Below are 11,253 nucleotides of genomic sequence, written 5' to 3' on the forward strand. Positions count from 1 at the left end.
ATTGCTATATATAATTATATACTGATTTATAGTGTATCTTTGTATGATCTTGCTTAATTGACTAACGCTCACTATATATATATATATATAGCATCCAACCTGTTCCGGGGCTTACCTAGAACCGGACGGTGGTTGGACTTGTTTGAGGCCCAAGCACTGGAGGAGTGTGGTCTCCGACTTAGTTTACGTCTGGGAGCCGCCTCCGAGTTGTGTGTTCCAAGAGATGGGGGTGGTACCTGCAAAGACACTCCGATGCCTAAGTCAGCATGGGGTTAAGCAGGTTTAGAATGTATTGGAACTTAGAGATACCTGAGGGGTGTCAGGGTATTTATAGTGGTGATCCAATAACCACCGTTGGAGTAGTGCCACCTTTTTAGGTGTATAACCATCCCTTTTATCTAGGGATTGTTGGGATATGGCTTCTAGAAGTAGTTAGAGAGATTTTAGGGGCAGTTACTTATTTGAATAAGTGTTATCTGCCAGCTATCTCTTGAGCCCGACTTCTTTGGAAAGAAGTCTGTGTTGAGTCCGACCTCTTCTAAAGAGGTCGGTGAATAACGAAGGCCAATCTTTGGATTGGGCCTTTTGGTGTATTTGGACCTGGGCCTTAGCGTTGGGCCAGTGTATGAACAGTGCCCCTACTCGAGTTCAATCTCTTTTTCTTAAGAGTTGGATTCGAGTATTGAACTTGGTCTGTAGCTGACGTGACTTTTAAAACTGACGTGATTTTAAATTTCTTAACCGCCAAGTCTAATCAAACGCCGCGTCTGTTGGGGTTTTCGCATTTACACGTGGGAGCAGTTACATTGGTAACAGCGCGTTTCTTTAATGATCGCGTCAATTTACCCTTATGCCCCTGGCGTGCTATAAATACTTTTCCCTCTTTAAATGACTTGTTTTTGGCCAAGTCTTTTTTCTAAGACTGATTGGTACAACTCGTTCTTTCTGAGTTATTTAAGGCTTGTAGGCTTTGTATGACTGGTTTTAGCACATCGTGCTTAACCAAAAAACATTTCTTATCCTAATTTTGTACAACTCGTTCAGTTCAAGCTGTTTTGAGGATGCATGATTTGTTTTAATACAAATCACCTTTCTGAAACTTATTCTGATTTCTTACGACTTGTTTTGATACAAATCGTTTATTTCAAAACTCGTAATTATTTTTTAGTATAACCTCATCTAGCTCGTTCGATGCGAGTAGTTTTAAGGTCTTACGATTTGTTTCATTTCAAATCGTTTAATTAAAACGTGGCTATTTCTTGATCTAATTTCATACAAATCATTTAAATTCGAGCTGTTTTTTAGGACTTCACAACTTGTTTCAAGTACAAATTGTTTATCTTGAGTCCTTTTAAACTATCAGATCATCTTTATAACCATCGGACTTCGTTGCTTTATCCATTATGCCCCTGCTCGAGGTCGAGCTTTATGAAGTCGGACTCGAGCAATCAAGCAGAAGGAATTTTCGAATGAAGCCTTTTTTTGTTGAACTCATTCATTCTGAGTTTTCTAGATGACTTATTTTTTATACAAGTCACTTTTTTGAAGCACAACTCGTTATATATCAAGTTGTTTTGCGCAATTTAAATTACTTAGATCATATGGTTATTTTTTACTCGATTTTGTTCAACTCATGGGTTTGAGTTGTTTTAAATCATCAAGCCGTATTATAACCATTGGACACCAATTTATACTTCGTCGCTTTATCCGAGCGACCATTGAAAAGGCCAGCTCGTGATTTTTGCGCTTTGTCGAGCATAAATTGGCGCCTTAGGTGAAGGGATTATATGCTTATTCCCTCCCCTTTCTAGTTCTTACAAGGTTGTCGTCCTTGTGTATGATACAACTTGTTTTATCCAAGTTGTTTTGGAGGATAGTTTTTACGTTTCGATTTTGTTCAAAAATGTTTACAATCCTTCCTTTTTAACTCGTTTCTATACGAGTCGTTTGAAGTGATTCATTTTGATACAAATCACTTTTAAAGCTTTGCTTTTAGATAGACACGACTTGTGCTTAACACAATTTCGTTGAAAATATGGTTGACTGGCATAACTCGTTTAATCCAAGTTATCCTTATGTTGTTGTGAATGCTAGAACGAGTTTTCTTGGAACAACTTGTTTTTGTGAAAGTGTTCCATTTTATACGACTAGGTCGTTTATTTTTAGAACTTGTAGAGATGAGATTGTGGGCTTGAGATTTTGTACGATCCATTTGTTATCCGTGTGGATCGAGTTGTTAGATCGTATTTATGCCTCAAGTGGCATATTTAGTTAAGTTACTTTTGCGACTTGTTCTAAACACAACTTTTTCAACCCGTTTGGCCCGAGCTGTTTCGAGGTGTTTTCTTTCCAATTCGCATATGTAACTTTTTTCCACCAATTGGTTCTTCGTTGCTTCATCCAGGCGATTTCTATATGATCGGCCCATGACTTTCGCGGTTTATCGAGCTTCAATTGGTGTGTGTTAATTGTAGAAAATCAATTTTCATAAGGAATTGTTTTATCTCCTTATGTTGGAGGTGTGTTGCGACCTGGGTAGTTTTTCACCCTCGAAATTAGACACTTTGTAGTAGCCCTTTTCTAAGATTTCAGTAATCTTAGAAAAAACCTTTTTGATCTTTGTTTTGAAAAACCTTTTTCTTGGCTGACTGTCCCTTTCTTTAAGTTAAGTTTTCCTTAACAACTCGGGACAGCCTTTTGCCTTAGTGCTTTCAATAGGTTTCCTGATCTCTTTTTGGTATTCCTTATACTCAATTTTTGATTTATTGAGCTCTTATGATTTAGGTTATTTTTGCGATGCGTTTCCTTTTTTCTCGGTTTTTCCGACTTGTAAGTCAGATAATTTCCGAGTTTATTACGATCGACTTTTATAACCTCTTTACACCGACTTGTACCTCGTCGTTTTATCCTGACGACCATCTAGGTCGGTTCATGGGATTTTCACGCTTTGTCGAGCTTAAGTCGGCGCGTTTCGTAGAAAGAAAGAAAAACGAGAAGGAATTTATAAGAGATAAAAGATCTTTATTTATTTGTGAAGGTACTTTTATTGCTACTAAGGGTTTTTCACTATCTATGATCCCTTAGTCTCTACTACGATGCCTCGTTAAAAACCCTTCTTCAGAAAAAATCCTTTAATTTTTGGGAAAAAATCATGAAGTTGGAAAAAGAGTACATCAGGGAGTAGAGTTCGTTTTTAGTACCTTTTCATGTTACAAGCATGCCACGACCTTGGTAGCTCGGTGCTGTTTAAGTCAGTCACCTTGTAATAACCTTTTCCTAAGATCTCAGTAATCTTGTAGGGTCCTATCCTTTTTGTTGTCAGCTTTCATTCGCCCGAACTCAGTAGCCTGATATTTTTTCTTATCTAGATGAGGTCTGTTGCGGCGAATCTCGTAGCCATCCTTTGTCTCAAGAGCTCTTTCCTTATCTGAGTTTGCTCTCAGGTTTTTGGAAGGGGGTCACGTTCTTCTTTCGTGCTCTAGCATCATTGTAGAATGTTGTCTTTAGTTTTTAATAATTTTGGACTTAGCTTTCATGATAAGCCAGTGCCCCTACTCGAGGTCGAGCTTCATAAAGTCGGACTCGAGTATTCAGTCATGCCATTCTTGAATCTTACTATTTGTTGCTATGTGACTTTTACAAGTTATTTTGGACTCTCTTTTTGGGAGGTCGGATAACTTGTTTTATACTTGTTGTGTCAACTTAGTAAGGTTGGATACTTATCTCTTGGCTTGAGGAGGCATTCTTATAAATCGCCGCCCTTTCTCAATTTGTTTTAAACAAATTGTTGTGACGTCGGGTTTACATCTTCTTCGTGTTGATGTTTGATTATGATCACGTTGTCCTTAAGTTATTTGTGCAATTCGTTTTAGGCTTTGCCCCTTGCCAGTTTGATTTAGTACAAGTGGCTTAATGAGGTCGGACCACGATTTGCATTTATAACTTCTTACGCCACTTTGGATCTCATCACTTCAAGTCGGAAAAAGTGTGCATTAAGGAGTAAGGTGCACTTTCTAGCTGTAGTATCCCTTTTGTTGTAAACATGGCACAATCTAGGTAGATTGTTTTCGAGTAAGTTGAGTATGTTGTAGTAGTTCTTTTTCAAGTCTTAAGTGACTTTGTTGGATCTTTTCATTTTGGTGTTGGCTTTTCTTCGTCCGCTTTTGGTCCGATGTCATTTTGGATCAAGACGAGGTTGTCAGTTGAGAAATTTCTTCGTATGACCTTCTCATGGCCATTTATGCTTGGGATCTGGCTCTCGAAGTTGTACCTCAGAAAAGAAGTCGGACTTTTCTTTGTAAGCTCTTAAAGGAAGTCGGATTTTTATTTGTAGACTTGAATCCTCAGAGGAGGTCAAATTATCTTCATAAGCTTGGATCTTTAAAAGAGGTCGGATTTTTCTTTCTAAGCTTAGAAAGAAGTCGGGCTTTCTTTCTAAGCTTGGAGGTTTTCGACCTCATTGTAGACTCTGATCTTTAAAAGAAGTCGGAATCTCTTTCTGATATTCTTCGAGGTTTTTGACCTCATTGTAGAGTTGATCGTGAAAGAGGTCGGATTTTTTACAGACTCCAAAACGAGGTCGGATTTTTTCTTTGTCGGATCTAAAGAGGTCGGATTCTTCTGAGCAATGAGGTTTTAGACCTTATTGTAAAGTCTGACCTTTAAAAGAGGTCGGACTTTCTTCATGGGATCTAAAAGAGGTCGGATTTTCTTTGTGAGCTCCCAACTCATCCGACCTTGTTGTAAAGTCTAACCTTTAAAAGAGGTCGGACTTTTCTTTATGAGCTCTCTAAAGAGGTCGGATTTTCTTTGGTGAGCTCCCAACTCATCCGACCTTATTGTAAAGTCTGACCTTTAAAAGAGGTCGGACTTTTATTCGTGAGCTCTCTAAAAGAGGTCGGATTTTCTTTGGTGAGCTCCCAACTCATCCGACCTTATTGTAAAGTCTGACCTTTAAAAGAGGTCGGACTTTTATTCGTGAGCTCTCTAAAAGAGGTCGGATTTTCTTTGTGAGCTCCCGGCTCATCCGACCTTTGAAGAAAAGTCTGACCATCATTCCCTCCAATGAAGACTGGGCCTTTGTCGCCCCGACTTTCTTTTTCTTTGGATCGGATTCCAGTTTACTTCCTGGAAGACATTCATCTTTATTGGTGTGCAAACGACATCAAATTCTACCATAGGATTATTTCCTTCCATATTCATTGGCAGTGATGTAATTTGTGAGCAACCAATGAAAGATGTGCCATGTGAATTTTTCATGTTATTCACTGCTCTGTTGTAATTGATATGTGAATCCAATAAAGAAAAAACTGGATTCATCACTTCATTGTCGGATTGGGTTGCATTCAAATGGACTGATGCTGCACTTTTTGGCATAAGTTGAAAAGAAAGGTTTCATTGTTTTTATCAACAATGCTTTCCCTTCTCTTCTTTCTTCAATTACTGATGTATTTGGAACATGCAACTGCTCCATTCCATGAGTGGGTATCATGGATTTTTTCGAGATTGTAAGTCGGCACAGATGTCATTGTCCATCCAATTTCACGAAGAGGTTGGGATTAGTCACGTTCCCTTTTCTCCCCTCTTTTTTTTATACGTAACTTCTTTTGCCAATTGAATTTTCTGAATTGAAAATTCTTTTATTCAATTGACTTTCGAGTTCGTTTTTTTTTTCACGTAACTTCTTTTGCCAATTGAATTTTCTGAATTGAAAATTCTTTTATTCAATTGGCTTTTGAGTTCGTCCTTTTTTTTTTCACGTAACTTCTTTTGCCAATTGAATTTTCTGAATTGAAAATTCTTTTATTCAATTGGCTTTCGAGTTCGTTTTGGTTTGCTTTCTACAATGGCCTTGGGACGGTGCTTTCTTCTCTTTTAATCCAATTTAACTGTAGAAGTAGAATCATCATCCCTATTTGATATCCTCTGCCCATTGGGAGAAGTTTTTACGGGATTTCTGGTATCCATAGAAACTGTATTCCAGCTTCTTTTTAACATGCTTGCATCTTATTCATGTCGAGTGGTTGTCTGACTATGTTATTGATCATCCGCCATTATCAAGAGTTGAGCTCCAGGTCCCCGGCAACGGCGCCAATGTTCCGGGGCTTACCTAGAACCGGACGGTGGTTGGACTTGTTTGAGGCCCAAGCACTGGAGGAGTGTGGTCTCCGACTTAGTTTACGTCTGGGAGCCGCCTCCGAGTTGTGTGTTCCAAGAGATGGGGGTGGTACCTGCAAAGACACTCCGATGCCTAAGTCAGCATGGGGTTAAGCAGGTTTAGAATGTATTGGAACTTAGAGATACCTGAGGGGTGTCAGGGTATTTATAGTGGTGATCCAATAACCACCGTTGGAGTAGTGCCACCTTTTTAGGTGTATAACCGTCCCTTTTATCTAGGGATTGTTGGGATATGGCTTCTAGAAGTAATTAGAGAGATTTTAGGGGCAGTTACTTATTTGAATAAGTGTTATCTGCCAGCTATCTCTTGAGCCCGACTTCTTTGGAAAGAAGTCTGTGTTGAGTCCGACCTCTTCTAAAGAGGTCGGTGAATAACGAAGGCCAATCTTTGGATTGGGCCTTTTGGTGTATTTGGACCTGGGCCTTAGCGTTGGGCCAGTGTATGAACACAACCATATAAGCATATTCCGAACTAGCCTACAAGCTAGAAATATTTATCAACAACAAATAATGTTTCTAGATAAAAAATAAAAAATAAAAATTTTGTACATCTTTTCTTTTGTCATATAAAAAACAAAATTTTCTACATATTTTTTTCTCACTTGTTATCAATTATATTAGTAATTAAAAACTTGTTTACAAAATAAAAACTTAAATTTTTTGTGAATTTATATTTTTGTTAAACTAAAAGATTAAAAAAATTTAAATAATAATAACCAAAGATTATATGTTTACTAAATTCTTAAACAACAATTAATGCTAAAAAGTCAACTTGACTTGTGTGTATTTATGATGATAGTAGTGATAAGGACCACCTGGATTTTTATAAGGGTTTAATTAGCATATGTCTTAAGGATGTATTGTTAGTGAAAATTTTTAAATATTTTCTTTTAATAAATATAAACTAAATAAATTAAAAATTAATTTTTTATATTTTTAATAAAAAAATTTTTAATTTATAATCTTAATATATATTTTTAAAACATCAATTAATTAATATAAATTCTATATTAAATAATGATTATTGATGGTTGTTATGCATTGGACATGGTGGGGATTCTCCGCTTATTTAATTGAGACACAGTAAACAAAAAGAATATTGGTGAACCTAGCTAATTTGGTGTATACAGTTTTTTTTTATCAAAAATATTATTTATATATTAAAATTATCCATCAAAATTAATCACTATATATTTATATATAAATATATATTATTTAATTTATTTTTAATATATATTTTATATTTTAACATAAATTTTATATTAATAACTAATTTTAGTAATTAATTTTAATATATATTTAATTTAATTATTTTTTTATACATAAGTTAATAGACAAAATTTGAGGCATGTCAGACGTTATACTTTTCCAATTTTAAAATATATACAGTTGAAAGTTTGAAGCATTCATTTATCCGTGTTGTTAGGTGCAAATGCAATGTGTATTCGTGGTTGCCCATATTTATGTGCGTTGATTATTGAGCACTAATTGAGAATACTTTGATGCAAAATTAATATTATTAAAATTAATTATTAGTATAGAATACACATTAAATATAAAATATATATTAAAAATAAATTAAATTATATATATTTATATATATATATATAAATATTATTTATATATTAAAATTAATCATTAAATTAATTATTAAAATATTTATATATAAATATATGTATAATTTAATTTATTTTTAATATGTATTTATATTTTAATATATATTTTATATTAATAATTAATTTTATTGGTTAATTTTAATATATTTATAATATGATCAATAAATATATAATGACTTATTTTAGTAGTTAATTTTAATCCACAAATAATATTTTTGAATTGAGAAAGTGCTGATGAATAATTATGTCATCAAAGATTAATTAAATTGGACGGCATCCTAATAGATATGTATATGTAAAGTGGGTGAATAATATAAATGAGCTTTCTTGCTTATACATCATTGCAAGTCACGAGATAGTGAGATACACATTGTAGACTTTTCTTAATTTCGGAGGCTAACAACAGAAAACTCATCTATCGATCTTCATCATTAATCATGTGTGGTGGTGGGTAAACTCTATGTTACAAAAAATAAAGATTGAATTCCATGCAATTCAGTAGCCATAGAATTTGTTTGAATGTTTTGCAAAATTTATTAAAAAAGAAAAAAAAACACTACAACATTTTTCGTCTGAGACAACATTTAAAAAGTGTTACCTAAAGATTGAAAAAGAGTTGTCTTTGATCTATAGCAACGCTTTTGGACCTAAGGCAACGTTTTTAAGGGGCGTTGCATATGCGGCCGTTGCCTTAGATCAAGGCAACGCTTTTTTTCTTCAAAAGCAACGCTTTTGAAAGTAACTCTTTAGAAGCGTTGGGTATTCTGAAACAAAGACAACGCTTGTGAATAAACTTTAATGCAATGTTTATTAGGTGTTGTCTTTTCTACTCATTTTGCAACTAATGAAAAGCATTGCCTATTCTATTGATATAGCAACCCTTTGAAGTGTTACATATTTGACCAAATATGGCATCACTTTAGAAGTGTTACCTCTTCTACTATTAGTATGGCATCAATCTAAAAGCGTTGCCTCTAATATTATTATTAAATTTCAACATTCTTCTCATACTACAGTATCTACTACCTATAGCTATGATAATTTGAGCATTTCATTATAATTTAGGTACAATAAAATTAAAAATATAAAAAAAGAGACAATCTCAACTTATTCTACTTGGATATATATTATCAAGTTAAAATATTTCAAATACATTATTATGTAACAATCTCTAATAATCTCTAATTCAATATGAAAACATCAAAACATGGAAAGATAATTAAATAAGACCGCTAAACCTCTAAACGAAATACATGGACTCAAAATAAAAAAGCTAAATATATTTGTTTCAAGTTTTATCAATTGACTTGGATATATTTTTTTCCGAATCCTAGTAGCTTGTTCCTTGTACATACCATGATAATTATATCTGCAAAACAATGGTAAGAAATTTTCAAACATAGTAAGAATAGACTATCTATCACATATATACAACAAAAAAGTATTTTCTAATAACTTGAAACAAATCACAAGTAGTGACATCAAATAAAAGTACCAAAACCAATAACAGAAACATGAAGAAATAAAAAGGCTCAGTTGCAGAAATTGTAGAAAAAAATGTAACAATATAGAAAAACATCAAGAGAGGAGCATTTATGAACAAGAAAAAGAAGTAAATTTCGATTCTTCCAATCATTATAGAAAAATTAATATCAGAAGGAAATTATTTGGACAAAAAACGAGCACATAATATTGACTTTGGCATATAATATAGTAACGAAAATAAACCTGGGCAAAATCTCCAGTGGCATATTCTTGGCATAGTACATATCCATTTAACTGCAAATGGAGAAAGACATGAATTTCAACACATTTAAATTATCAGATTGAAAAAAATAAAATAAATTTATGTAATTTAAATCTTACACCACTAGTGATCAAGAGGTCTAATTTTCTTATAGTCATTAATCAGCATGGCAAGTCACAAAAAAGTTATCAGAACCCAATAAGGATACTTGAACTTTAGGCTCTCCACATACTTCCCAACTTCATAAATCCGGTTCAAACATTTTTTATCCCTTTATCACACCACCTTAGTACCTAATGTTTACAGTGCACCCATCACGGATCACCATAAACCCGCTATCTCCCAAATTAATAGCATTAAGACCCTGTGACACAAATGTAACACATGAATATATGGCGATGAAAGAATGAAGGATAAAATACCAAGTAAAGCAGAAGGGATGGCAAAGTCCCAAAATAATTATCAGAAACTTCCTTTTTGAGAGTTCAAAATCAAAAGTTCAAACAAGTTAGCACCATCTTTGTTAATTAAGATTCATATACATCATCTCATGCTATGCAGAGTCTAATGCCAAACAAATTATATTTAGAAAATTAAATTAGAACCTCTCTTTTAAACTTTTCTTAATTGTTAGGAAGATCTAGTCTTTAATAATGATCAAAGGTAACACCATTAATAATCTATTAGCATTTTCTGATGTTTAGAGCAATATAAGTCAACGAAACAGAACTGAAGCACTTGTATTGTTCCAAATTCAAAAAATATAGCATGAACATGAAGGTAACCTGGTCAGTAAGTGCGATGATGCATGCTGTAGAGGAACCCATAGCTTTTGTAATTGAGTGTGCTTTCTCCAGCACCCTAGCAGGGTCAATTGAACCTTTAGGCTCCTTCTGAATAGCATCTACCGAATGGGACATGAGTTCACGAGAGTAAAATCCAGCATGAACACCACTATCTCCCCAACCACCAACACCATCAGCCACACCAATTGCATGTTCCTGTTGACATGTAAAATGGGCATCTTCTCCACCAGTTTCTTCTGGATCAATTTAAATAAATCCTCTGGATCAATTTTGTACACTGTAAACATCATTTATTTTTACACATCATTTCGAATATATAGTAATAATGCAAAAATATGATTTTACACATAATTCTGGGGTTTATAATAACAGGCGCTTCCTTTTTACTAAGGTCATAACATTATTACTTGTAATAATATGAAGACTAAACTAGGGTCATATAGTAAAACGATGATGTCATCAAACTCTAATCAAATAACTTTTTGTTGTTTGTTAGTTACCATGAAAAAGTCCAAAATGCTCCTCTAATAAAACCTGACATGTCTTCCCTTTTGAGGAAGATGTTACACTTCCATTTCTCTCTATAAATACCTTTCTAACACTGTCTTTGGCGACTAAGATGGAAGATTCACCCACCATGGACAGTCTAGGGTCAAACAATCTAATGTTGTCTTTGACTCCGCCACCACCACCACCACCACCACCACCGCCTCTCGAATGAACTATTTATTTTCTTTAATTATTTTGTTTTAAAAAATACTATTTTGTTCAATACTGTATTACAGATTATGAAATCACAAAACAAGATCCACGAAATTGAAGCAATGAGAAGTAACAAAACACATTTATTTTTTTAAGTTCACCTATGATTTTGTGTATGTATCTTCAGTGATGTAGCAGAATTCCT

General features: G+C 34.1%; 1 protein-coding gene across 1 annotated transcript; it reads right to left on the reverse strand.

The window, feature by feature from the left end:
• Nucleotides 1–9,156: 9,156 nt before the first annotated feature.
• On the reverse strand, nucleotides 9,157–10,985 carry LOC130957858 (probable protein phosphatase 2C 55). Its single transcript, XM_057884703.1, has 5 exons — nucleotides 10,881–10,985; nucleotides 10,326–10,541; nucleotides 9,845–9,904; nucleotides 9,522–9,572; nucleotides 9,157–9,162 (listed from the first exon to the last, which is right to left on the reverse strand). Exons 1-5 carry the CDS (start codon nucleotides 10,983–10,985, stop codon nucleotides 9,157–9,159), a joined length of 438 nt encoding a protein of 145 aa, XP_057740686.1.
• Nucleotides 10,986–11,253: the final 268 nt, after the last annotated feature.

The sequence above is a fragment of the Arachis stenosperma genome, chromosome 10 (assembly GCF_014773155.1).
Source record: "Arachis stenosperma cultivar V10309 chromosome 10, arast.V10309.gnm1.PFL2, whole genome shotgun sequence".
Classification (NCBI taxonomy): domain Eukaryota; kingdom Viridiplantae; phylum Streptophyta; class Magnoliopsida; order Fabales; family Fabaceae; genus Arachis; species Arachis stenosperma.